At 32.3% G+C, this 27,246-nt stretch overlaps 2 protein-coding genes across 3 annotated transcripts; both read right to left on the bottom strand.

The window, feature by feature from the left end:
• Positions 1 to 923: 923 nt before the first annotated feature.
• Positions 924 to 9,747, bottom strand: LOC111695383 (uncharacterized). Its single transcript, XM_023464701.1, has 7 exons — positions 9,688 to 9,747; positions 8,776 to 8,834; positions 8,393 to 8,459; positions 3,194 to 3,241; positions 2,520 to 2,598; positions 1,970 to 2,038; positions 924 to 1,011 (listed from the first exon to the last, which is right to left on the bottom strand). Exons 1-7 carry the CDS (start codon positions 9,702 to 9,704, stop codon positions 925 to 927), a joined length of 426 nt encoding a protein of 141 aa, XP_023320469.1. The 5' UTR covers positions 9,705 to 9,747; the 3' UTR covers position 924.
• Positions 9,748 to 16,966: 7,219 nt separating this feature from the next.
• Positions 16,967 to 20,891, bottom strand: LOC111695380 (G2/mitotic-specific cyclin-B1). Of its 2 annotated transcripts, XM_023464699.1 has the most exons (13): positions 20,742 to 20,888; positions 20,413 to 20,483; positions 20,079 to 20,114; positions 19,954 to 20,018; positions 18,927 to 19,051; positions 18,714 to 18,794; positions 18,391 to 18,507; positions 18,243 to 18,334; positions 18,111 to 18,180; positions 17,988 to 18,047; positions 17,677 to 17,758; positions 17,468 to 17,592; positions 16,967 to 17,243 (listed from the first exon to the last, which is right to left on the bottom strand). In XM_023464699.1, the coding sequence occupies exons 1-13, from the start codon at positions 20,817 to 20,819 to the stop codon at positions 17,130 to 17,132; spliced, it is 1,116 nt and encodes a 371-aa protein (XP_023320467.1). In that variant the 5' UTR covers positions 20,820 to 20,888; the 3' UTR covers positions 16,967 to 17,129. The 2 variants fall into 2 exon arrangements, with proteins under 2 accessions (XP_023320467.1, XP_023320468.1); XM_023464700.1 differs by lacking the exon at positions 20,079 to 20,114 and having other exon boundaries at positions 20,742 to 20,891.
• Between the last annotated feature and the right edge of the window lie 6,355 nt (positions 20,892 to 27,246).

Raw genomic sequence — 27,246 nt, 5'->3', positions numbered from 1 at the left:
TATGTTTCTTTTCTAAACAGCAAACTCATCTGTTAATATCTCAGATTCCACCTTGATTTTCTTCTTGATTCTACCTAATCATTTCTTTCCTTAACTGTGTTTATTTTTCATTTCTACTTACAATTGTCAAAAACTAATTTTTCTTCTTTAAATTTCGTTAAATTTGATTATTAATATAATATTTTTGCTTTGAAACTATCTATTTTCCGCTAATTCAGGTTTTGCTGAAATAAAAATTCAGATTACGCAATAGATATTTATATTTGTCAATATTCTATAAGACTTATACAACAAACTATTTTTGATGATCCTAAATATTTTAAGCTTGTTTTGGGGGGTCATAGAAGTACAGTTTTTGGATTAACATTTTAACATTTAACATTTAAAAATTTTGGCCATTTTTGGGGGCCTTTTTTGGGTCCCCCATGTGTGTTCAGATTTATGTTAAATCGAGTTCTGACCCCCTAAACCATTAAAGAAGTCATGGTAATGAAATTTTTTAAGCCACACAAGGTTGACCTAATATATGGATCGATTTGTAGCACAGAGTGGAGATCGATAAATTGTGAATATCATAAAAAGCCCAAAAGTAAAATTTATCGCGAAACAAGAATTCTTGTTAAATGAAGTGTAAAGCTCGATGGTTAAAATGTGTTGTATACAAAGAGACAATTGCGATTTAAGTTCAATTCGATGCGGAAGTATTTTCTTACTCTTCGATTTTAAAATTCAAAAATACGTTTGTTTTACTAAAAGTAACTATACAGTGTAACAAAATCTAAATAGTGGATGTTGTAATTTAGACTTATATTATAATAAAACTTCTGTAAGCTTTATATTTGAAGATTTTATAGTTAGGCATTTATAAGCTTAATTTTCTAGCATTAGGACCAAATAAGGGATTTAAAAGAATATTTTAAAAATTTAACTAAGAACATTTCTTTCCATACATCTTACTGACCTCATCGATGACCTCCGGAGGATTCTGGCCTCCGTCTCAACCTCAGGATCCTTCACCAAACCAAACCAAATATTCTTCAAAATGACCGTCATCAAAAAAAATAAAGTTTTCAGGATAAGGCCATTACAGAAGATTATCAATACAAAATTAAATATACTTAATTAAAACTGAAAATAAAAGAGCTGAACTTTTTTGTAGCATCAAAATAAGGTAAATCTTAAAGCAATTTGTTTTAGTGTTGAATATCAAAAGAATACTGAATGAAATTATAAATAAAACTTAATGGAGCATATTTAAAAGTGCTCTGAAAAAGCACAGGTGTTTAAATAAATACGCCTGCAAACTTAGAGGTTTTCATGTGTTTTGTAAAACTTTGTTAAAGAGGCTGTAATCGTAATTTCAAGTGACCCCCCATGCAATTAGGGCAGTGCCCTTTTTACAACGGTACTTTTAAAACCTTTGTGACTACGTAAAGTACACAGATATGTGTGTGTAAACTTATCGAACACCGCTTTAATTCAGCTGCAATTTCCAGTGTGCGCTTGGTACACCACGAACTCAACTCAGCTCATACCGAAAATTGCAGCTGAATACAGCGGGGTTCGATACGTTTGCACACACATAACTCTGCACTAGACGAACACATAAACATTTTAACGGAGGGTACATGGAGGTTCACTAAAATTATGCTTACATTCTCTCTAAAGTTTATTAATAATTCAGCTTCATACATTAAAGTAAGAACAAAAATCAAAAAATAAATAGAAGTTGAGATGAAAGGCAAATATAAGATATAAATTTAGTATAAAAGTTCTTTTAAATGAATGTACTCAGTGCTTCAGAAGAATATATCAAATTCTTTATTTATCTCTAATTAATAAGAAGCATTCATTACAGGATCTAACTAATCTTGATGTAAAGTATCCTCATTAAGGAATTATTTGCAAAAAATACATGATTCCGATTTTTGTAAGATTTTTAATTTATAATTTGTTTAGTTCTGGTTTCCTTGAATTGTAAAGCCTTGAATCCATTGTACGTATTTAATTGAAGTTGCCTCTTCTTAGAACAGGAGCACTTAACAAACATATTATTTAAGAAATAAAAACTAAAAATAACAAATTTTTGCCCAGACAAAGGTTGTGAATCGGCCGTGCTTATTTCAAATTAAGGGTCCCTTAAAATTACGTTGACCGACCTTTTAATGGGTTGGCTCTCGTTAAACACGAGTAATAAAAATCAATTCAAAGAAATGTTGAAAAATTTATAAATCTTACAGGTTGTCCTAATCAAAGTAATATGGGGGATGTTCAATGAATAAGGAGACATAGAAGAATCCGAAACTAATTTCTTGTGAAGAATTGAATACAAAATTGTATAATTTGTATCGTTTACTTTCTTTCTTGATTTAGCATCATACATTATTACATGTACAACAATTTAATTTTAGTTCTTATCCATAAATATTTTAGCCATCCCCCCTCCCTCACTCTAAGGGGTCGTGTAGACCACACCCCTTAGAGTATGGTACTATTTTTAATAATATAATAAAAGTAACCTGTAAGGATAAAGGAGCACTTTGTTTCCGCATATTCATTAATCCATTATTTCCATCTTTTTCTCGTATTAATGACAATCTTAATATTAAAAATAGTAAAATAGATTTAGTAGTATTTACATTCAGTGATAACTAGAAAACAGTGAAGTAATTGTCGTCTTTATTCTTTCTTTCATTTATTTTAAATCACCAATGATATTACATTTGTTGATATCTTTTATCTGGAAATTTTAAAAATTACGAAGAAATTTTTTATTTTCTGGATACCACCGTATGTATTTATGTTTATCACTATTTAATTTTAACCCCCCCCCCCCTCTATATATGCCTCTGGAGAGGGTATAGGTAGGGGGAAGGATTCAGGGAATGGAGGGGGGGGGGGACCAGATTGTGAGATTAAGAGAGAAACTCATTAAAGATAATGATGGAAGAAGAAGATTATATAAATAGAACGATTTCTAAGAAAAAGTTTATTAAGGTTGTTTAACTATATCATCGTTTATGTTTTGTTTATTCCCCCACCCATTCCCCCTTTCAACTTCTCTTTCAACCACCGACCCCCCCCCTTCCAGTTTAAATCCTCCTCCGACTCCCCCCCTTCATCCAATTAAAAATGAGTCATATTGCGTTTACAAATCCATTTTTTTAGTTAACCCCGAATGTGAAAAGATTACCTAATTAGCTTCACATCTGCGTTCTTATGAGGATATGTCATATTTCGTCTAAAAACAGTGTCAACAAATCTAAACTTTCTGGAAGGGGGGGGGGGTTCAATGTGCACAGGAAGGTTAATCAGCTAATTAGGCGTAATCTGGGAAAACGGGTTGGGGGGTGGGGGAGAGATTCTTAACTGGGATCATTGTCTTTCGGTGATTTATTTTTATAGATGGGGAAATGTCTTTTGATTTTCTAGATATTTTTCCAAAATATTTGAGATCCAAACTCTACGACTAAAAAAATATGTACTCTTCCTTCTTGTAAATAAACTTTAAATTGACAAATACATCTAGTAGTTTAGTTTGATTGGTAAAGGTAAAATACCATACGCCGATCGAATCAAACTTTTTTACAGGAAATGTTCAATTTCTTTAATTTTCTAAGAAAATTGGTGACAGTCAAATAGACAGTAGGTGTAATTTCAAGTGACCTTACAGAACCGCATGTCCGATTCACAACAGTATCCTTTAAACGTTAAATGATCAAGGATAACCGACATATTCTGAGTTGAACTAGCATACACTCCGGTTTTACGGGAATTTAAACACAAAATCAGACACGTACACACTGAGTTCTCTACCCTCGATGATCAGTCAAGGGATTGAAGAGTACTGTTGTAAATCAGATATTGCCCTTTTTGCATGGAGGGTCACTTTACGCTTACAGTCTCTTTAAAGTAAGAGTTAAAAGCTAAAATTTAATTAAGAAAAGAGCGCGTAGCGCCCTGGATGCTTATGGTAGTAAAATAGAAAAACTTGTCTCTGTTTTAGTAATAAATATCTTGTTTCATTGCACAATCAAGATTTCTTGTAAAATATTTTTTGCACAGACAAGATAAGATGCAATCAAGATCTCAGGTGAACGATCTATCCACTCATTATTTTTGTCAAATTTTCTTCATTCTGATATTAATTTGCAACAAATTTTTCCCAATTATTTCATTCGTTCTTTTGTGAGCGATCATTTTACTGAAACTCTAATATTGCAAATTGTTTCAAGAACCAACCATTCATTTTTTACTTTAATTCATTTTTCATCATGAGAACCAGCCATTCATTTTTTTACTTTCATTAATTTTTTAAACCCCACTTCATTCTCATTTTTCCATTTATTTTCCAAACTACAATTGATTTTCATCCTTTTATTTTTACATTTATCCATATTCATTTATATTTGTTCACTTTAAACTTTCAACTTGCTTTTGGAGGACTGTAGATAGTTTAAAGTAACCCTCCTCTTATAGATTGATCATGTAGAATTTACCCTGACCCCCTGGAACATATATACTCAAGTCACTTTTAATCGGACATGCCACAATACATACAGTTATAATTAAACCTTTAGACTTTTAATAAAAAGAAAAAAATTATAAATTTAGTTTTATTCCCAAAAAAACACAATCTGTGCAAAGTTAGCATAATTTCATGATAACATATTATTCAGAATATTTTGTGTAAAAAAAAATATTTATCGAAAATGTTTTGGTGTTTTTCATCGTAAGAAGGAAAATGTAATGGTAAAAAAGAAAATGTGAAAAGTACATATTTATGAAACATGTATTATGTATAAAAGTACAAAGTAAATAAAATATAATTTTCCAAGTGTAGACTTCAACCAAAACAAGGCTTTGCTCAGAAATTATAAATCAAATGTAGACTCTACTTTAAAAGTTTTAGCCAAAAGGAACTTGTCTTACACTCTAATTTTATGATCCTTTTATCTGTTTAACCAGAGATGGAATTTAAAGAATTTGAGCCGCGGTTTAAATCCACCAAAACCCGGTTTAAATTAAGCGCCGGTTTAAATCTTGAAACATTTGATACAATTTTAAGTGGAACCAACCATATTTAAACCGCGGCTTAAATTTAAACCGCCGCTCAAATTCTTTAAATTCGGCCACTGGTGTTGTAAATCTTTGATATTTTAAACTATGAGTTCTGATATGTATACTAGTTCAACGTATGAAAAATCAAATATTTAAACCACGAGGTTCCGAAGATTTAGGATTAGAAAATCAGAGTTTGTGGTAAGTGATCAGTTAGATTTGAAACATATTTGCTCCAAAATCATAACTCAAGAATGGATTGTAATAATTAATAAAAATCAAGATTTAAAAAAGAATAAAATTTTTTTCTTAAATGTCAAACGTTAAAAAAAATTCAACCTTGCTTTTCAAGTTTAGAGAAAACAAATGTTCACACAACAGAAAAGACATATGTCATTAGGAGCAATGGGGGGGGGGTAGCAGGGGGGGGGTATTTGTACTTTTTACAATGATTCACGGATAGAAGATATATAAATTAAAGAATTAAAATAAGATTTTTTGTTAGAATTACACTTAAAATAAATGTCACTTTTTTTGACAATTTGCCACCAATTATGTATACGTTTTAGTGGCAGATTTATTCCTTCAATCAAGCTAACACGGGAAAAAATATCTTAACTTTGATTCTGAAATTTTGTTATCAAAGTTTGTCATCAGTTTGTACACTATCACCGCAATATCATAATAATTATTTTATCATGCCACGTATAAAACAGAAATAATTATAATTCAATAGGACATGAAGATATAAAACGATACACCTTTATAAATATGTGATTTCGAAAGTTAGATTTAATTTAAAACTAAAAGATTTTAATTGTTCCACTGGTTTTTATTTAAAAATTAATTGAAAATTTTCAATTGAAAAAAAAATAAAAAATTGTTCACACTGCCTAATTTAATGAGGGAGTTAAAAAAGTTAATCTTTGTTGTGCTGTTATACGTATATTTTTGTTTGTAAATATTTACAAATAAATATTCCCTCATTATGCCTTCACCGTTTTGCAAACATTAGCAATTCCCCTTGGGACGAATAAAGATTGTTTTCAGGCGAAAGTTTTAATTGCTCGTATTATTATACATATTTAATACTTGCTTTCACCTTTCAATAGGCCACATAGAGTCAGGTAAGGAAAATACACAAGGAACTTTCATATCTTTGTTTACAAACAAGGTGTAATGGGAGGAATGAAAATAAACCTGAACCCTAAAATCTACTGAGTTTGTTTATTTTCAAATAAAATTAAAGCTGCTATAAATTATATTTGTAAACCAAAAGATACAGGCCACGGTGGTGCCTGGTGTATCTTCCTTCCATCCTTCCAGAAAAAAACAGAGTTATAAACTCTTTCAAAACAAAAATAGCAAAAAACTAAATGTTGTACCGATTTTATTTTGATTCTAAACATTTAGCATGAAAACAATTATTTAGTTTTTGATCTTGGTGTAGAGTAAAGTGCGTTATTTGGTTATATTTAAAAAATTGCTGAATTTGGTTTAACCTATTTTTCAACCCTAATATCATTGCAAGTAGAGATCCTAACCAAAATTACTTCTTACTAAAATATTATTATCAGGTTTGTATATCTTTATTCGTCAAATTTTTTTCTTCGCTCATTGTAACATTTACAGGACATTAAAAAATAAATATGCAAAATAATGCATTTTTGAAATTTTAGAACTAAGAAATGCAATTCAAGAGCTAAGCTATTGAAGTTTAATTAATAATTTATTTTCCTTCAGAAGATGCTTCATATAGATCAGTAGGTCCTATAATGTCTCTGTTGGAAATATTGCATATTAAATTAAAATAATTTCGTAAGTTGCGAACTTGCTTTATTTGGTTATACATAGAATTGCGGAATTTGTTTATAGTTTTACATTGATATGAAACAGCACAAAGGTAAAGGAAATGAAAGGGGGTATAGGCTGAAAGCTAATCACTTTAGCTCTAGATCGACCCATGAAAGTCATATCTGATGTTCCTATCTCGAGAAATTGACACACAACTTTGTCAAATTTATACGAAAATTAATATATATACAATTTTGTATAAAAGTAGTAGGTTTAAAAAGATCAAATTCAGCAAATAAGCAACCAATCTGAAAACGATGATATCCCAGAGAAAGCTAATTGTAAATTAGGTTTACTTTTATATTTGTTATTTCTATTTTTAATAGATTTCATTCATAATATTATTTATACGTCCGTATTACTTGACCAGAAATTTCACCAATGGCAGTGCAGTAAAGTGGTCACGTGATACAGTCGGAGACACGTGATCAGTATACTGCTCTACCATTGGTGATATTTCTGATCATGTTTTAAGTTTAAGATTTTCTAAATTTTACATATATGAACTTTTGTATAATTTTAACACAGTTTCATATCAATTTCTCGAGACAGGAACATCAGATATAACTTTCATGGGTCGCGATCAAGAGCTAAAGTGATTAGTTTTCAGCCTATACCCCCTTTCATTTTTCCTTTACAGTCCCTTTAAGTGAAAAATAATTTAAACGCTTTTTTGTTAGGCATAAACTCATGAAAAATAGTGTTTTTATAAACATTTTTACTGAACCAGATTAAGCGAGTTTAAATTGATAAAGTTTAACACTAAAACCAAATAACGCAATTTATAACCAACCTAAGTGAAATATATGACCAAATACAGCAATTTGATATTCTTTGAAGCAACCTGTGTATCTGAAGCAATGATGAATCATTTCCATTTTTTCTTCGGACAAAATAAGCTTAACAATAATAGAATTATGTACTTTACTCTATTCATAGAAAATTGTAATTAATGTGAAATGTTTAACGATTGAACTTGTCTCATAACCTCATGAAATGAGATTTAGATTAACCAACGTAAGTCCCACACCCTGTACCTAGCTTGGCAGGCTAAATTAACCAAAGCAAAGCATATCCGGAATATACAAGTTGTCACACAAATTCTCCTAGTACGTCCTGCCATTTCCCGATTGTGGTTTGCATTTTGGGATAAGAAAAGAATTTTGTCCAATTTCTAATTTTGTCTTCAAATCGGTTTTTGCAGAGACTTGTTACTACAAACAATTTTAGCATATTTTTAGAGAATTCAAAATATGAAAAATAAAGCTTTGTTTGGCTAAAATTACTTTAAAGCTGCACACTTTTAAGTTTTAAATCGGCCTGACACAGAGTTTTACTTCCCACACCTTGTCATTGAAATATATTTATAACTTACTAGTTCAAGTAAAACCTGAAATAAAGGTTTCGTTAAAAAATCGATTGCAAGGATCTTTAATTTAACTTCTCTATTTAATGAAAAATGTTTAGATTTGTATCCCTGGGTTCATTCTGTAAAAATGGAGCATCATAGAATACACCTGGAGTTTTCTCATAGATAATACAACCTATAGAACAATATTAATATTTATAAACAGATTTAAGTCTAAAACCAATTAACAAATATGGAAACTGTACAGTGTGAAATCTATAGAGGCTCAGAGCCTTTGTGTGAAACTAATCTTTTGTTCTTATTCCACTAGACAATCTTTAGCTGTTACAATAAAATGTACCTTTATTCATAATTATAAAAGTTAAGAAATTATTTAATTTTTTTGAAATTTCACATGACATTTTATTAACAGTCCCTTAAAAATTATCTTTTTCCTTAAACTATCCGCTTTTAGCTTTACAATCAATGTCTCTTAAATGTAAGATATTAACCTGAAGTATTTTGTTCTAAACTTTTTGTTCTCAAAATATTTTCTCTTCTTCTTGTTCTTCTAGAAAACAAACATATTTAAAGATTAATGGATACAAAGGAATTGAAAACTCAGCACAAACTTTAACTTTCTCATACGTATATCTTTGCAACCTTTCATATGTAAAACTTTGAAAATAGTTGATCTAACAGATTTTATAGCTTGAAATGTGAAAGTTTATAGCGTAAGAGGGTTAGCAAAACAGAGAATATGTGGGATGTAATCAGTTTCTTTGAAATTGTTTATAGATATAGTTTCATTGTGTATTTATATTCAAAGTTGTAATCTCTGTTTGTTTGTTTGTCCGATCATAACTCGAAACCCCCGGGACAGATTTGTCTCAAATTTTGATCGCGGAACTGGGGAGAGCCACCGGGAAAGTTTTTAGCTTAGTTTTGAAATTCTAAAATGAATATATCCTATTTTTTAGGGAAATAGCTACAATTATAATTTACGACAAAGCGCGGGTAATCAGTGGGACTAACTATGACCTAGTAACCTGTAAAGTACAAAATTTAAAAATCATTCAAGATATGTGTAAAATAAAGGCAAATTTCTTTAAGTCTGTGATGTTAAGTGCCTCCTCGTTTCCAATGTTACATGTTCGATTACCAATGATAAGTAAACCTTTCCATAGCAAAATGATTGAATTTTCCTCGTTTTTCCTGATTGATGTAATAACTAGAACCCCAAGTGTACCGTGATACTACGCAACCCACGTGTCTCTGATTGTATGCTTTTTTTCTACGTTCTTAATAATGTCCTTAGATCTGATTACAAAAGATAAAAATGTAGCTGAGTAAACACTTTTCAAAACTTTTCTGTGACAAAAACGTCAATATGTAGAAATGTTCTGCTTATAAAAATATCTTACTCGGAAGCTAAGCTCATATTTCTCTATTCCCGTCAAGTTCTTGAAGTCATTTTGTTTCCTGAAAATATGAAAAAATAAAAGATTATCTTTTTGTATTGAGAATTTTATTTTGATCATCTCAACTCGAAATAATTATAGAAATCATCTGACTGGCTCATATTTTTTAATTTGTTTCAGATTTGTATCAAGAATTTAATTGCCTGCCCTGAGCACTGAGCATACATTAAAAAACAGAATGGGGGGCCCTTCCATAACAAACAATACAAACGCTAGAGAAATATACTAAAAGAAGTAAATGTTGTAAATGGCGATCATACAAGAAAATGTTTATTGCGTCAAGTGAACATACATTTTTATATGTTTATATTATGATATTTTTAAAGGCAGCTTTTTTTGTGGCAATCCTCAGCTGATGATACTATTCTGAAGATTATTTTGTTTATATGATGTAAGGCCGGAAACAATTAAAAACAAGTTTAGATTCAATGTTCAATATGATTAGTTTAGCAAACTGATTTTATTGAAATGATAAATTATAAAATCATCTATCTGTAACATTTTGTAAATTACCGTTCAAGATAATTTTTCTTAATTTTCCATTTCTGTAAACGTGATATAATAAGACTTGAAATTTTTTTATTAGAATTGTAATCATCTTCCACATAAATCTCATTTTATTGTATCGATACCGTTTAAATTGCCCTAACTGCCTGAAAGATATAGTCAGGTGCTTTATGTTTTAGTGCTTCATACATGTTAACGTGTGAATTCAGTAAGGATATTTAGATATCGGTAGGAATTACCATATTGCAGGTCACACTAAAATTCGCTAAAGCAGTTTTTGTTTAAAAATTTAATAATGGATAAACCCGAGTGTCTTTCTTGCCATTATTAATTGTCAATGTATCTATTTAAAATACATATATATATCTATTATATTCTCGCCTATAATTCTAACTTTTTGAACACTATATTTTTTAAACCTGAAGTTGTACACATTAAAAAATTACTTATGAATGTTATGAGTTTGCAAAGTCAAAGTTTTAAATATGAAAATTCAATTGGTTGTAAAGATAAAGAGGATTTTAAAATCTCTGTTGACAGCGATTGTTCGGTTTCTTAATAGTTCAACTAATAAATTTCTAAGTACATTTTGAAAGAAAAAGTTCATGCAAGAATTGCTGGATATCGAAAACTGGACTTTTACTTGTTTAAACCTTTTTCTAAATTTAGCTTTTAAAGAAATATTGTGTTTCAAATAGAGAAAACTAATTAGAAATTAACTTTGCTTTCTAAACTGCAAACATTATTGGGTTATAAGATTCAAGTTATGGAAAATGAGTTTCATCTGTTGATTAAATGTTGAGAATATTGATATCAGAGGAATTTTGAGCTCGTACTTTTATATAACAATTTACAGAGGATCAACACTATCCTACTAGGAATAGGGGTAGAGAAAAAAAGGGGGTAGACGGGTACGGTAGTGGGAAAACCCCCTTTGTAGGAGAAGTGATGGGGGGGGAGAGGGGGAGGCGGAAGAGTTGATGAGGGGGTAGGAAAGTGGAACTCTTTTTCATTACTTAAGATTCCAAGAAAAAGTTTAAATGACACTTTGTCAAAAGATTTCAGGCATATCTGGAATGTGACCTCCCCCCCGTCTCCTCCTCCCCCATCCCTTAAAATGGCAGGCAAGGGAATAGGAATTAATTAGAATCTATATCATTTAAAAATTAGGCGTGACGTCGTATATATGTTTCGTATCAGTGATTATCCTTAAATCTAAACATATGTTTTGAAGATGGTGTCCAAACATTACTTTTCAACTTTTACGCTTTGAAGAATAAGAAATAAAATTAAAAACATGAGAGTTAAGAGATTTATCGTAAACAAATCAATTGTGAAATATGACAAAAAGAAGTTTTTTATTTGAAATAGGTCATTAAAAATCCGAAAACGGTTTCCATTTGCAGGTATAGCAATAATAGTACCTGAACAATTTAAATTTTACTAAATAAATAAGCAGTTGATAAACAATGGATATTTATTTTTTAACATTCTAGGAAAAAATACAAGCGATTTAAAAGTATTCACATGATTCCTATGTTTGTTGGTATACACCCAAAGAGTAGATAGAGGGTTCAGTGTACTGAGTACAGCAGGCAAACTGACCAAAATATTACAAAATTTCATAGAGAAATACTGTCAAATATGCTGGACAGTGGTGCAGAAATATATCTTGGTAAAGGAAAAATTGTAAAATATGGTTTGAATATATTCATATATTCGCAAATATAAGTTTTCTTTATTTAGAAATATTTTCTGTAAAGTGGCAATATACTATATATTATTCGAGAATGTACATGGGCAATAAATCTAATATTCAATATTCTAATATTCATTTTTTGATACATGATTGTAAGACGGAATCTTTTAATGTTTATTTGTTTTTAAATGAAAAAAATTAGAACATGTAACTAAATGGTTGGAAAACATTGGACATTTTTAAGAACTTCATTTTGACTGGACACTATAACATATATCTACATAAAAAGACTGAGTTTGTATACAGAATACTGAATATATTGTATGCTTTATCTTTTTTTTTGCAGCATGTTTTCGTAAAACAACCAGGGTGCAAAAATTTTTAAAAATTAAATTATTTTTAATTTTTGTCTCATCATCTACCGTAGAAATCAGAAATGAAAGTAATTCTATAGATTTTCCTTAAGATTTTGAATGTCACAATTAATTAAACTATTTCTAAAAACATGCCCAGAATACTTTTAGAGATACATTAGGGTAGTATAAGCAGTTAATTCAGCAACATCTAAAATTCATTGAATTCAGTCTCAGTAGTAACAACTGCAAGCTACAAGATTCCAAAATAGAATTTACAATAGACAAACCATTCTTTCCCCATTCAAAGAAATATATAAATTACGGTATGATCAAAGGGAAAAAAGGTTTTGTTGTCGAAATCGGATAATTTTGGGTGCAAAAATTGTTATAAGATTGCAGAGGAAGAGTCTGCAGAGTGTATACAGCCATACTTTTCACTATCTGTTACACCCTTATACTGCAGAGACAATTCTTGCATCTATATCTGCACTGCTACTTTAAAATGGAATTTATCAAAAGTTTTAAAATGAATCCTATATATTTCTCTGCAAGAATAATACGCAATTAATATTAAGAATTTCAGGAGCGTACACAGGATTTAATTTAGGGGGAGGGGCAAAATTATTTCACCCCCTCTCAAAAATGTGTCAGATTCTGCAGGAGAACACAAATTTGTTTTGTTGTTCTTCAGTTTTAAGAGAAAGATTTATAGATGAGTCTATGAACATAAACTTTAGCAATTGTGCAGTGTGCACAGACCCATTTCCTATTTGATTTTTGAGTTACTGTTAGAATTATTTGCTTTATAACAAAATTAAATGCGCATCTATAAACATTCGTCTTCATTTACCACGGTATTATGATTCCGGCTGTAAGAAAAATCCACATTTTTGGAGTAAATATGAGTTAGATTTTTAGCATTCTAAATAAAATCTAAACAATTAGCGAAAAAAAATCTTATTTGAATAATTTTTTTCCGAAAAAATATTTTTTCTTTTAACGTTTAACAGGTGTAGATACTGAGATTCAGTGCAAATAGGTGTTCAAAAACAATGAATGCATTTATGTATACATATGTTTAAATTTCTAATAAAAAAGAATCAAAATTAATGGCCCTAATAAATACAAAAAAAGGCTTAAAATAATTTGAAAATATTTACAGATTTTACTGAATCATTTCATTTCTTCTACAGGGATAGTAGACGTGATTTACAGTGATCCTCCATTTCTAATTTACAAAGGTACCCTTTCACCTTAGATTTAACTAAGTGACAATGGGCCTTGAGGTAGAGAGTATGCTTTTCTTAGCATGACAATTGTTGAACTATGAGCTATGACAACTACTGTACATAAATCCATAAGATACTAAGACAGGAAAATAATTAATTTTTACTAAGAAAATATAGGATATGTCATGCATGATTAAAGGATTAAAGGGAACCATTTATAATCGGATATGCGAATTTGAAGTTAAGAATTATATGTTCCTTTAAGAATTACAACTTTTACTTAAAACTGTTTGAACTTTTAACTGTAAATAACTTTATTGCACTGCATTTAGGATTTAAATAAAATTCAATTACAAATAAAATTTGATTATCGCTAAAATTTTGTTGCATTTTTATTTTGTAAGCAGCTAAAATGTATTGCCATTATCATAAAAAATATGCATTCCTAACAGTTTTGACCAATGTTAATAAAGCCATTATATTTTGAACTAAGATGCTTAAAATGAGCTTAATTTTGTAGTGTATCGATATACAAATTTGAAGACACGATTATGACATTGATCATGCAGCCTAGTCAATATATTAAAAAATATTAAAGTTTTGTATATTCTTTTATTGACCGCGTAGGCAAAAATAGGCAATATTGAATAGACAATGGACATTGTTACATTAATCTTTTGATACAAAATTAAAAAAAAAGAAAAATGTAATTAACTAAGAAAAGAGTACGTCCGTTTTTCCAATTTGTGTAAAAAAATGTTATCGTATAAGTCACTAATTTAGTTTTCTGATTGTGTGGGTTAAGCTGCTTTCCCTTCCGAAGTTGTCGGAACACTGACATATATTTCAGATATTCTAGAGAGTGAGTTAAAAGGAGAGAGAGAGAGAGCTATAGAGGGGAGGCAGAGTGTAAGAGAAAAAGAGATTGTACAAGACAAGAGGTGTAACTAGGATATTAGGGGAGGTCAGAGAGATGGAGATTAATGAGAGGGAGGGAGAGAGAGAAAGCCATGGATAGAGAGGAGGTAGAGAGAATGGTAGAGAAAAGAGTGAGAAAGATGAGAATCAGGGTTCAAAAACAGATTTTTCGATTCCAAACCTACTTACTCCAGGGCCCACGATCTACCAAAAATCTTCTTTGATTTGGACCCTGAACTTCGATTCAAACTTTTTTAAAAGAACAAAGTATTTTTCATGGAATAATCAACAGCCAGAATGAAAATTTGTTGAAGTAAAACTTAAAGTACACTATGCAGAGATTTAAAAATTTTCCCAAAAAATCTTGGGTCCACTCAGCTTTAACAGCTGTGAAGCACACCCACAAAATTACCTAAACCAAATTAATTAAATTGGGTCTTTAGAATAAAGATCTTGTACAAGACTTGAAGCAAAACTGAGGTATCAAATTGGGAAAGGTGGAGGAGAAGGGTTTTTTAATTTTCCTGTATGATTGAAAAAATAATGAGTCACATTTTAGAAAACTATAATTTTGAATTTAACTAAGAGTATGTTGTTTTTATCCTCTCCTCCTCGTTTTAGACCTGTAGTGTCGCAATTTTACTAATTTTGAGGATGAACATGCTATCCCCCCCCCCCCTTAGTTGTGCCTCTATGTGAGACGAACGAGACATCAAGAAAAATGACAGATAGGGGGGGGGGGGGGGGGCACTCCTGTATGCCGAGTCCATTAGCACCTAATCCAATCAGGGTTCAGTCATGTGTTTGTTGTCTATTCTAAACCAACAGAAATAGTAAGGCGGTAACATCCATCTTTCTAACTATCTCATTATCCAATCAGAGTTTCTATCTCTCTATCTCTCTCATTTTCCAATCAGAGTTATGAATCCTTTAATCGGAACTATCAGTAAATGGAAATATTTACTTCTACTAAAACTATAGTGAGGGGGGGGGGAGGATATAGAAATATTGAAAGGTATAGTGGGAGGGAAACAAACAATTGAGATTATTAAAAGGTATTGAAAAACGTGAAGGAAAATCATGTTTAAGGGTTAGAAGGAAAATCATGTTTAAGGGTTAGAAGTCGTTCTATTCAACAAACATATGAAGAGGAATTTTTGAGGACGATAGTTTAGCAGCTAGCTGTCTCACACTAGATCTTTTCTTATACAGGGTGTCCCACGAAACATGACAGTTGGTGCAAAGTTCTTTCATAATTTGTTAAGTTGTTCAAACCCCAAGAGAATATGAAAATTTTCATGCTATTATAGTAAAATTGATTTATAAGTAAAATAATTTTTAGTAAAAGATTTGTTAAACTAAATAAGCTGCAAAAAGTCAATAATATCTAACAGTTTATGGATGAAGACATTCAAAACTATTCACAAACTGTCACGTTTCGTGGGACACCCTGTATATAAATAAGTATGACAGAGTCGGAGAAGTCATCTGCATATGCAGCAGCCATTGTAGTTTTGGATCAGGAGTGCCCTCAACTAAATGTAAGTGATCATGTTGGAAAAAATTTAATTGCGAGACAACTAATGAAGTCTAAACATCAGGGAGTAAGGAAAAGAAGGGAGATACAGCTGACGCGGTTCGCCCTACCATGTGATTATACATGCTTTGCAGACGATACTCCATTTGTATAAGAAATATTCAGAATAGGTTATTGTATACGCGGTAATTGTACATCAGACAGATATTTCTTATACAAATGAAGTACCGTCTGCAAAGCATGTATAATCATATGGTAGGGCGAACCGCGTCAGATATATCTCCCTTTTATTCCTTACTCCCTGGGTCTAAATTGAAAAAAAAATTAGTTGTTAAACATTTTAATGAGATGCAGCCAGAGCCCCGGAAAAAAGGGATTATTAATCAACAAATTTTTCGTCAAGTATAAAATGTGAATTTAAGCGGTTCTCAGTAGATTTCAACCTTAATACTTTGTTCAAAAGTTCTTAATTGTGTAACAATCATGGCAGCTTATTAACAGCTATATTTCGCAAAATTTCAACAATGTATTAAAAAGGGAGATTAAAACTTCCGTTTTTTAATTTTAAACCATTTTACAGATGTATCATGAACGAATTTAGCTATATAAACACCAATCAAAAACAGTTTTCGCAGGACTTGTGGTTGCTCTACAACCCTTCCCATGTTCTTATCATAAAATTCTAAGTATGAGCAACACCTTAACGAACGTAGAACGAAAAAGATTTAACGCTCACATGGGTATGCTATATGCAGATGTTAGTTCCACATTTATTAAAATATATTTCGGTCTGAGTTGAAGACCATTTTAGAGAGAACACAGAAAAATAGACACAAGGTGCCATAATTTAATCACTTGATAAAAATATGGCGAGACTAAGCTTGAGTTGAATTTCAGGAGACAACTAATTTCTAAATAATTTTAAAAAGAATTTACAATTGCTTAAAGTTAAAACTTGCAATCAGTTCACAATTACTACGCCGTAAGATATTTTATTCAAAATTGTATTGCATTTCTTTGTCATTAACATAGATCATTTAAGAGTTATCATGAAGTTTGGTAATAAACTAAAGTCGGCTTTGAAAGTCCATTTTGATGCTGCGATAGTCTTCTTGGTGCTTCTGTAGTCGTACGTAATGCTACGCAATGCTGTTCAGATGTTTGCTTGCTAGTTTAGCTACAATATCAACCTTCAGTTCGTTACACGATGCAATTCTCATAAACTTCTTCTCGCAGTATTTAGTGTACACGGCCTAAACACATTTTAAATGAAAAGTTTAATAAAATATAAATTTGTAAAAGAAACCTTCTTACAATTGAGTGCGGAATTAATCTAAAATTAAAAAAAGAGATCAATGGGTAGATTTCTGCCCAAGAACCTAATTTCATGAGTATTTAAAGAGGAAACATCAGATTCACTTGCACCCAAACATTTAAACCTGCTAGCCAAAATTGAAATAAATTAAGTCTTTTCTACCTTCAGCTTTCCTTCAGGGGCTTTTTGGAGAATCACGGCAATTCTGCATACGGTAGGAAGGAGATCCTTACTCTCATAACAGCTGTAGTGTTGCAAGTTAAGGTTCCATACATCCAAATTAGCTCCTGTAAAATAAAAAAATAAAAGATTCAAACAAATATTGACCCAAGTCCCAAACTTTAAATGGAGAACTAGTACAAAATATTTACCTGGAGTAAGAATAAGGAGCGAGAGATAAAGAGAGGAAGCAGCAACTTGAGAAGGCGGAAGATGCGAAAGGTCGTATTCAATCTAAATAATTTTAGAACACAATTGATGAAATTAGAGCCTCAAGTTCTCTAGAGCTCTCATTTGTAACAAAAAGTCAAGTACCAGTACAAAACCGCACCTACTCAAAAGTGGTATCTTTAGCTTCGGACTGGCACGAATCGAAAGACTAATAAAATTAATCTGCAGATTCTCGAAAGATATTCATAATGCAAGAGTTCTCAGCTAGAGCATATTTTATTTTATATCCTACCTGGGATAATTCGACTAAGTACTTGGCAAGAGTATGCTGCATAATATCCACATCTCCGGCCTGAAATACAAAAAATGAGTAAATTTAAAATCAAATTAAAAAACCAGAACCAAAAAGCAATACCTTTGAAAACCTTCGAAGGAAATGAAGGGGAAGAGGTCTGTTAATACCGAAGTTTAGAACTTGCAAAATTCTAGAGAAAAAAAATAAAATAAGTATAAAAATAGACAGAGGATACTAGAAATAAGAACCAACCTAAGTTCCGTCTTTCTAATTTCAGCAGCACTGTATGCGTCGTCAGTAATATATACAAAATCATTTATTTCAGGAGCATACATCTCTTCAACCTAAAGTAAAAATAAATCCAGCTAAAAGAAAGCTACGATATATAAATGGCGCTCACCTTGCTAGCTATGAACATGGCAGACACTCCTATCAGCTGAAACCGGTTTCGTTTTAAAGTTAGTCCTTCAACCTGAAGGAATCTGTCAATGATAAATATCGCCATATACAAAGTTTCCTAAAAATAAATTTATATTATATCAATTACGTAAAACATTTCCATATCATAAAATGTTCCAATTATAGTAAAGATAGAGAAAATTAGGTATACAAATAAAAAATTGTATTTAAAGAACCGTTATTACCACTAAAAACCATTATTACCATTGAACATTTTGAAATCAAATTTTTTAAAGCTTTGTGCGCCAGCTAACATTTCTTTACCTGAAGCAGTTTAAACTGAAGATGTACTTCAACTAACCAATCCAACAGAACTCCTCTCATCTTACCATTCACATGACAATTCTAAAAATACCATTAAAAACTAAATCTGAAAAAGATCTAAAAATTCCGTTTTTTCTGCCGACTTTGAGCTTTGTTTTTATTAAGGGCAGCATGCATCTCAGAAAATAAATTCATATTAAATTTACATTACACCTTCAAGAAATCTTTCCTAATAGGCTGGTCTTGCTCCAACTGTCTGAGGTAGGCGTACATCAGAGGAGCATATTCTGTACACAACTGTGGGTTCTCTTCATCTTCTGCATCAATATCATGTACACCTAGATAACTAACATGATCACAAGATAAATCTTATTCAAGAAATAGTGCAACAGAAGGCATTTTTCTTGCGGAAGTTTGTTAACAAACCTACTATTCCCAGGGAGGAAGTGTGCTGGCAAATATCAAACAACCTATTCCCAGGGAAGTGTGCTGGCAAATATCAAACATCCTATTCCCAGGGAAGTATGCTGGCAAATATCAAACATACTATTCCCAGGGAAGTGTGCTGCCAAATATCAAAAATCCTATTCCCAGCGAAGTGTGCTGGCAAATATCAAGCATCCTATTCCCAGGGAAGTGTGCTGGCAAATATCAAAAATTCTATTCCCAGGGAAGTGTGCTGGCAAATATCAAACATCCTATTCCCAGGGAAGTGTGCAGTCAAATATCAAACATCCTATTCCCGGGGAGGAAGTGTGCTGGCAAATATCAAACATCCTATTCCCAGGGAAGTGTGCAGTCAAATATCAAACATCCTATTCCCGGGGAGGAAGTGCAAATATCAAACATCCTATTCCCGGGGAGGAAGTGTGCTGGCAAATATCAAACATCCTATTCCCAGGGAAGTGTGCTGGCAAATATCAAACATCCTATTCCCAGGGTAGTGTGCTGGCAAATATTATGTTCCCAGGGAAGTGTGCTGGCAAATATTATATTCTCAGGGAAGTGTGCTGGCAAATATTATATTCTCAGGGAAGTGTGCTGGCAAATGTCATAATCCCAAGAAATGTGCCAACAAATATTTTATTCTCAGGGAATTGTGTTCGCAAATATATTACTCCCAGGAAAGTGGGCTAACAAATATAATATACCCAGAGAAGTGTACTGACAAATATTCTATTCCCAGGGAAGTGTGCCAGCAAATATCCTACATTTGAGAGAAGTGCTAACTAAAATCTACCTGATGGAAGTACAGGAATGTCTTGTACATGTTTGACTGGTAAAGATTTGTCTGAAGGTTCGCGTCTAAAACAGAAAGTAATTTGAAAAGAGTTTATATTTTTTCAGCATGTGTAAAGCACTTACTTAATAGATGATGTAGTAATCTGCTGCAAAGGATCTCTAAAAATATACAACTTAACTTGAAATAAAGGGGGGAGCAATTGTATACCAAATAAAGGGGAGGGGAGCAATTGTTGAATTATACCAAATAAAGGGGGGGGGGAGCAATTGTTGAATTATACCAAATAAAGGGGAGGGGAGCAATTGTTGAATTATACCAAAGACCTAAAATCTGACTGATAAGTTTTACCCCCTTAGAGAACATCCCTTAGTGCACTCATTCACTGAGTGCACCGAAAACATTATCGACCTAGGATTGGGAGATAAGTTATAAATTATTAACAATATCTTTAAGAACCTGTTCACGATATCTGCGAGAGCTTTACGGGAGCCTGATCTGGACTCCAGTTTATCAATCTTAGATTCACCCTGTAAAAAGAGATGGTAACAGTCAGAACCTTTGTATGACCATCTATTCACAATGGATTAATAATCTACTCTATTATCAAATCTCATTTAGACAGGTTGGACAAATTTACTTCACTTTCTACGGGAAGAGAGATACACCTATGCTCTTTGTATCCCTAGTTCAAGGCACAATAATATTTTAGTCATTAAATTTAATGCTTTGATAACAAACAAACAAAAATTTCTAATTCAATGACCCGCGCCTTAAAAAAGCCTTACCTTCAAAAAATGTTTAGCGCTTCTGGATTTTGAGGGCTTAACTAAGTTCTGAGAATTAATATTAATCTGTAGCGCCATTTTTATTTCTTGAACAATTTAAATCTTTCCTTATAATTATGAAAGCCGATGCATTTCCAGATCTTAATAAGTCTACGATATCATGTTAATTTAAATCATCTTACAATTTCACAATCGTAATCAACTGTTTTCATTAACTAATTTTGCGCAAAAGTTATTTGTTTGTTTACATTCCAACGATAGTATATTTATTTACAAAACAGGCTCTTATGAGAATACATACAAAATATCTTTAGATTTATTCAAATCATTAAATTTTCTATAGTAAACCAAATACATAACATTTTTTGTGATTAATTTAAATTCCAATCTACCACCCTCACGTGCAGTTCTCACGCTTCAAATTTAGTTATAAAAGCCTTAAAAATTCGTTATTTGCTGTGAACAATTTTTGTAACTGTCATTTTATTTTCATAAGTTCAAATGTTTTATTCCTGATCACTAGAAGCCCCATTTAATCTACTTGCGCCCAATAGTATAAGATATTTTAAGAGCCATTTTTATTCATAACCATATATGTCAAAGCTTTATTGAATATGTCATTTTTGTGGATGTAATTATTTTTAGGTTGGAAATATATCAATACTGGATTATTGTTGACTATGTCAGTATGAGAGAGTGGGGAATCGAATTTGATGAATTTTTAGACGCCCTGGGACGATAACCTAGGCTCCGACCTCCCTGGGAAATCCTCTTGATATTCTTAGACACCCAAGGATTTACCCTTTGGGAAATCGCCCATTTGATCTTCCATAGAGGCCTTTAGCTCACCATTTCCAACTAATTCAACCGAGTTATAAAGAACCCTCAAGATGGACACCATCACTCCTCTCCACCAGGATCCTCTCCATGGAGACACCTCTGAAACCCCACTCCAGGAACCTCAGAGAGCATGCCCCAGAAACTCTCCCTGCCAACTACAGGGATGCATGATTTGTTGCACACCAACCAACCACGTTCGCAATCTGGACAAAGCACTGAGCAGCAGTGATACCTCCCGGACCTCGCCAACCACAATCGACCTCCCCCAGCCTCCTCCCAACCACACCATCCTGATCCTCACCAATGCATTCAAACCGCATCCACCTTCTGAGTGCCTTATCCAAACAATACATCCACCAAATAGAAACCAACCTAGAATTCTTCATCTATGACCACTTCAACCTCCAAGTCTCCTTACTTAACTGCCAAAGACCTCCTTGACACCAACTCTGCACGTTCCGCAAATTTGCAAGACCCNCCCTCCCTCAACCAACCTCATCCAAACCCTTGCCAGTTTCAAGCCAGCCAAGCTAGACACGCCAAACTGGAGCGGTATGACTTGTGATTTATACCCTTGGTTGTCATCAATCCTGAACAGATTCTCCCTGACAAGAGTTTACTCACACTCCAGGCCATCCTGCTGGTCAAGCAAGGCCCCTTTCAACAACATCTCCGACTGGCAGTGGCGTACGAGGGGGGCCCTCCCCTCCCTATGTGTTCCCCCCCTAAGAGGCTAAGGGGGGCAGGGGCACCCATAAGAGGAGGCTCTTTGAAAATTACATCTGCTTGCATTTCCCTTCCTCAGGCCAGGCACAGTGGCGTACCTAGGGGGGCAGTAGTCCCCTTGCCCCCCCCCGGGAGATCCAGGCAGGGCCCTGCCCCCCTGGAAAATACAAAATTAAAAGGAAACTACGTTTAAAAAGTAGCACCTGACAATAACAAAGACTAATTGGATTTGTCTAAATTCACTGTTAATACAAGGAGAGAAAAGATGTACTGTGACGAAGAGCAGACTTTACGATCTTGCACTTATAGCCTTACACCCTACAAGGCTGTCTGAGCTCTCTACTGAGAAATCATTGAAATGTTTGTGCAAGCAAATCTCAGAAAATTGAAGCTTAAAAAATGTATCAATATTTTTTTTAAGAAGGGGTTTTTAAGGTTGGGGCACAATGTTGCCAAAAGGGGGGACCCAAAAATTGTGCCCCCTTCTAAACAAATGCCCTCGTACGCCCCTGCCGACTGGGACACCTTCAAAATCAAATTGATTGATAAGTGTAAACTAAAAAAGCCTGATACCGACCTTTACAACATAAGCAGGTTTATACAGATTAAAACGAGCCTGTTTTATAGTGAAAATTTAAAAAACGAGTTTTTTGTCACATGCGAAAATTCAAATCTTATTAATGTTTCTGGAACATTAAAGGTTTTTGATTTGCCATTGTTCAATGGAACCCCTTAAAACTCTGAAAAAGAAAATCGAAAAAAATTTACAGATACTTTTGATGTTAATACGCAAATGATTTACTAATAGCAAAACAAATGAACTTATTAAGTGCAACGGGTCTGTGTACACAAGACAATTGTGTTGTTTCAAGTTTATTTGACTATTTGAAACCATAACTTCAGTTGGCAAGGTTCATGTTTTAGGTTTAAAGGTTTAAAGGTAGGTTGATAGTATCCAACTTGTTTGCTTACAAATGTTTACTAATATTGATATACTATAGGTTAGGCCTGAATCTCCTTATAATACACAAATATGCAGTACGCTCTCGGTACAGTTTATGGCCTATACAATTAGTAAAGGATTAGCGTACATCATCACTCTATACACTATAACCTCGTTGAGAAATATAGATACTTATAAATATTTTATCAATTAGAAAATGCGTGCTTCATTTTGAGAGATTGATAAAGATAAGATTACGAACATTAGTTGACAGAACTTCATGTATTGATTAATGCTTTTTTAATGAAACTTTTTTAGTTAAGGGCAAAAGTGAGATTTTAAAGTATTTTTGATATGGGGGCAAGCGTAGGAGGGGGGCGGGGGCCCGGCAGCCCCCTCCGACGCCCCTGGAATGAGTGAGATTTACTTGCTCTAAATGTGAGAATATTGCAACTCAAGCAGGTCATCTGAAAAGACATGTTAAAAAGAAACATGAAGGAGTGAAATAATGCTTCTGGGTTCCTATTGAAACCTAGCGATAAAAAAATCGTCGTTTAAACTAGATCGTATATGAAACAAGTTAAAAATATTATGAAATCTTAATTATGTACAAATACATCCAAGTAAAAATATGAATCTCTACATATGCCATGATGATGGGTATGAAACATCGAGGTATTAGAAAGAGAGTGGGCGTTGACAGCATATCACTGTCTGTTAGAAAGCCACTGAACCAGGAGGTTATATTATTTAGAGTAAAAATTTTCATCATTAAGCACAATCTAATATTGAGTAAAGGTTTACATATCCTAAATTGGCACATTGACCTGGAGACCTTTCAGTTTTATTAGGCCTGAAAAAAAACTTTACGAAACTGTAAGCAAATTGAACTGAATATATAAAAAATTGTAGCAAACATTTTTTTATTAGTGGTTCAGTATTACTATGTTTAATTGATTTAGTATGAACTTTTGTGGCAGAATTATGAACTACACTCAGTTCCAAAGGAGGAATGTTGTCTAGAATATTCCATTAATTAAAAAAAATACTATTAGCAATTCTTACTGCTGTTAAAGTAAAAATTAATAGAAAAAATTAATGAAAAGCAAAAATTCATTTAAAAAGATTTGAAAATTCTTAAATTTTACTTCATACAGAATTCAATACCTGAAAGGGCGAAATATTCAACAATGTCACCTGTACACTGTACACTCTACACTCTACACTCTAAACTCTACACTCTACACTCTACACTCTACACTCTACACTCTACACTCTATAACACTCTACACTCTACACTCTACACTCTACACTCTACACTCTACAGCGATTCAAGGCAGAAGCTTAATTACTATGTCCGCCCTCTGGCATGAAAAGAGATCTTCAATAAAATCCCAAATTAAATCTTAAACCAAAACAAAAAATGATGAACATTAAAGAAGTGATGCTCTTAAAATCTCTGATTTTGGGTAACTTTCCCCCTAAATCATAAATTGTTTGAGATCGGAGTTTATTGCGGATTTTTTTATACCCATCACGTTGTGTTTTGAAAATTTGGATTTTTGACTTTATAAAAGAGTTTTCGTTAAAATTTGGTCAAAGGAATTGAGTCTTTGCCACAAACTCTGATTGTTTAATTCCTATATCTTAAGAACCCAATGTCGGAGATCTTAGATATTTCAAACTATGAATTGTGTTAGTTCAAGTGATCTAAGTTTGAAATATAAAAGATTTACACTATTAGATTGCCAAGATATAAGCATTAGAAAATTTTAGTTTGTCACAAAAACTCAATTCCTTTCGTGACTTAACAATTTGGTATAGTTAAAAAGTTTTTTTTTTTAATTTCATTGTTTGAATATTTGAGTAAAAAGTCAAAATACCGTAAACAATTTATTTCAAATACTTTTTTAACGTTACTTTACTTTTAAACGTACGGACTAGGTTTACGAAATTACTTGAATGGCTTTGCGTCATTATAGCTCCTTCAGTTTTGAACCTATTCTCAAATATGAGAAAAGCTTCTAAATGCACCCCCAACTAAGCTTTCGGTGCGTTCTGCATATATGTGCATGCAGTGCACTGACCGTAGACGTATAGATATAATAGGCTTATAGTGTAGAGTAAAAGCAAAGAGAATAGAATATATATTAGAGGGGAATTTAGAGAATCTCTCAGTATGAATTTTTTCAGTCCCTTTCAGCCTGAAAGGGAGTTCAAAGTGTACAAATCATGTAAATGTTCACAAATTATATGCAGTATAGTACATTAATACAGTATGTTCCCTAGACTATCCATTTCAATTTCGAATTTTTAAAGCTGTTAAATAAACTTTATAATGAATTAGGTGAATAAAAGACATTATTTGATTTATATAGTTATAACGAAAAATCTTAGTTTGTAAAGTGATGATATGATCATTGGTTAATTATAAAACCAGCCTATTTCATAATTTGGTTTTCTTTTAATATTAATTTTAGATTTTCTATATAATGATATTCGAGGGCCCAAAAGGTTATATAGCATACATATGTGAAGTACACCTGCAGTATGGAAACAGTACAACAAAATGGCCGTTTTACACTTTTTTCTAGTAAATTCCCCTCTAATATATATTCTATTCTCTTTGAGTAAGAGAAAAGCTTTGGCTAAACACTTAAACAAGTAAGATTTCAATCTAACATACAATTTACTTTGAAGACGTCAAACTTTAAAGCAAATTATACGAATTATATAATATGTAGCCAGATAAATTTGCTTTCGTCATACTTGTATTTATATAATCAAAACTAAAGGAGCTACGAGATCACAAAGTTGTACCGGTAATGTCACATAAATTTTGTTATTCTCCTTCTGTCTAGTTCATAATTTAAAATCACCTGGGACTAACCAGGCCAGCGAGATGCATTTAGTCGATTGTTTAGCAATCTTTAAAACAGAGTTGTATTAGGTCACAACACAATATATTTGACCAATTTTTCTCTTAATCTCGTTTATACTTTTCTGCCGATGGATACGTTTCATAGATAAAAATACTATCAAATATCAATACGATAGCCGGACGTCTTGTCTTAGCGGCAAATGCTTGATTTTACAGTTCTGGTAGCTTGCTGAAACTAACATATTATATGTTGAGATAGGGTTTGCCGAGACTTGCATATTAAAAAAAATCCCAAAAAATCAATTTAAATTGGATATGTACTGTATACAAATGTACAGTGTACATATCCAGTTTTTCAATAATTGTCACGAAGAAATATAGGCTGTTGTTTTTTTCGGACAATGCGAAAAAATATTCTCCAGGATAGAGATTTTTTCCAGTACTCCAAGAATTATGTTGAAAACACTTACATTGGAAAGGGAACCAAAGGCTTCAGAAAACCCCCGAGGCTTCCTTTAGAAATTTGGAATGTCTGAGATGAAATTTTTAATAATGAACCTACCTCAAACAACCAAACTGAACGATGGTTTGGTAAGAAGTTTTAAAGCTGATCAGCCTGGAATACAGACTGCAGGGAAGTCTTTCGTAGGTCTTAGATGAGAATACACATTGGTTAAACTACTTTTTAAAGAGCTCAAAGACAAGACCTACACTGATCCGCAGCCATCTCAATCGACAAGAATTCTTGAAAGAAATATTAGATTTAAACTAATTGTTAATTATTTTGATGAATGCAATTTAAATTAACTTTTACAAATAATAAATAATAATTTTTTTTTGTCAAATTATTAGTTTTATTCATTACTGTAATTAAAAGTTCATTTCGTATCAACACTAATATTGAAGAAATTATGTTGTATTAAAAAAGCAGCCCTGACTGCAGTTTCAGTAATTTGCCGCCAAGGAAAGAAGGTGAAACGTCCGGCTATCGTATTTTTATCTATGAAACGTATCCATCGGCAGAAAAGTATAAACGAGATTAAGAGAAAAAATAGTAAATATATTGTGTTGTGACCTATAAAGTCACAAGAACCGAACTGTTAAATTTGCGTGAT

This window comes from Eurytemora carolleeae, unplaced genomic scaffold, assembly GCF_000591075.1.
Source record: "Eurytemora carolleeae unplaced genomic scaffold, Eaff_2.0 scaffold219, whole genome shotgun sequence".
Lineage (NCBI taxonomy): Eukaryota > Metazoa > Arthropoda > Copepoda > Calanoida > Temoridae > Eurytemora > Eurytemora carolleeae.
This window is presented reverse-complemented; position numbering and strand designations above follow the sequence as displayed.

What these genes read in the sequence shown, in the direction of transcription:
- LOC111695383 (XM_023464701.1), bottom strand. An exon ending in GCAGATGTGAAGCTAATTAG is followed by an intron (nt 2,599 to 3,193) that starts GTAATCTTTTCA and finishes TTTAATATTAAG; the next exon opens with ATTGTCATTAATACGAGAAA. An exon ending in TCAAGGCTTTACAATTCAAG is followed by an intron (nt 1,012 to 1,969) that starts GAAACCAGAACT and finishes GGTTTGGTGAAG; the next exon opens with GATCCTGAGGTTGAGACGGA.
- LOC111695380 (XM_023464699.1), bottom strand. Translation starts at nt 20,819, where the DNA reads ATGGCGCTACAGATTAATATTAATTCTCAGAACTTAGTTAAGCCCTCA. An exon ending in TTAGGAAAGATTTCTTGAAG is followed by an intron (nt 18,795 to 18,926) that starts GTGTAATGTAAA and finishes TGGTATTTTTAG; the next exon opens with AATTGTCATGTGAATGGTAA. An exon ending in TTCAGTTTAAACTGCTTCAG is followed by an intron (nt 18,508 to 18,713) that starts GTAAAGAAATGT and finishes ATTTATTTTTAG; the next exon opens with GAAACTTTGTATATGGCGAT.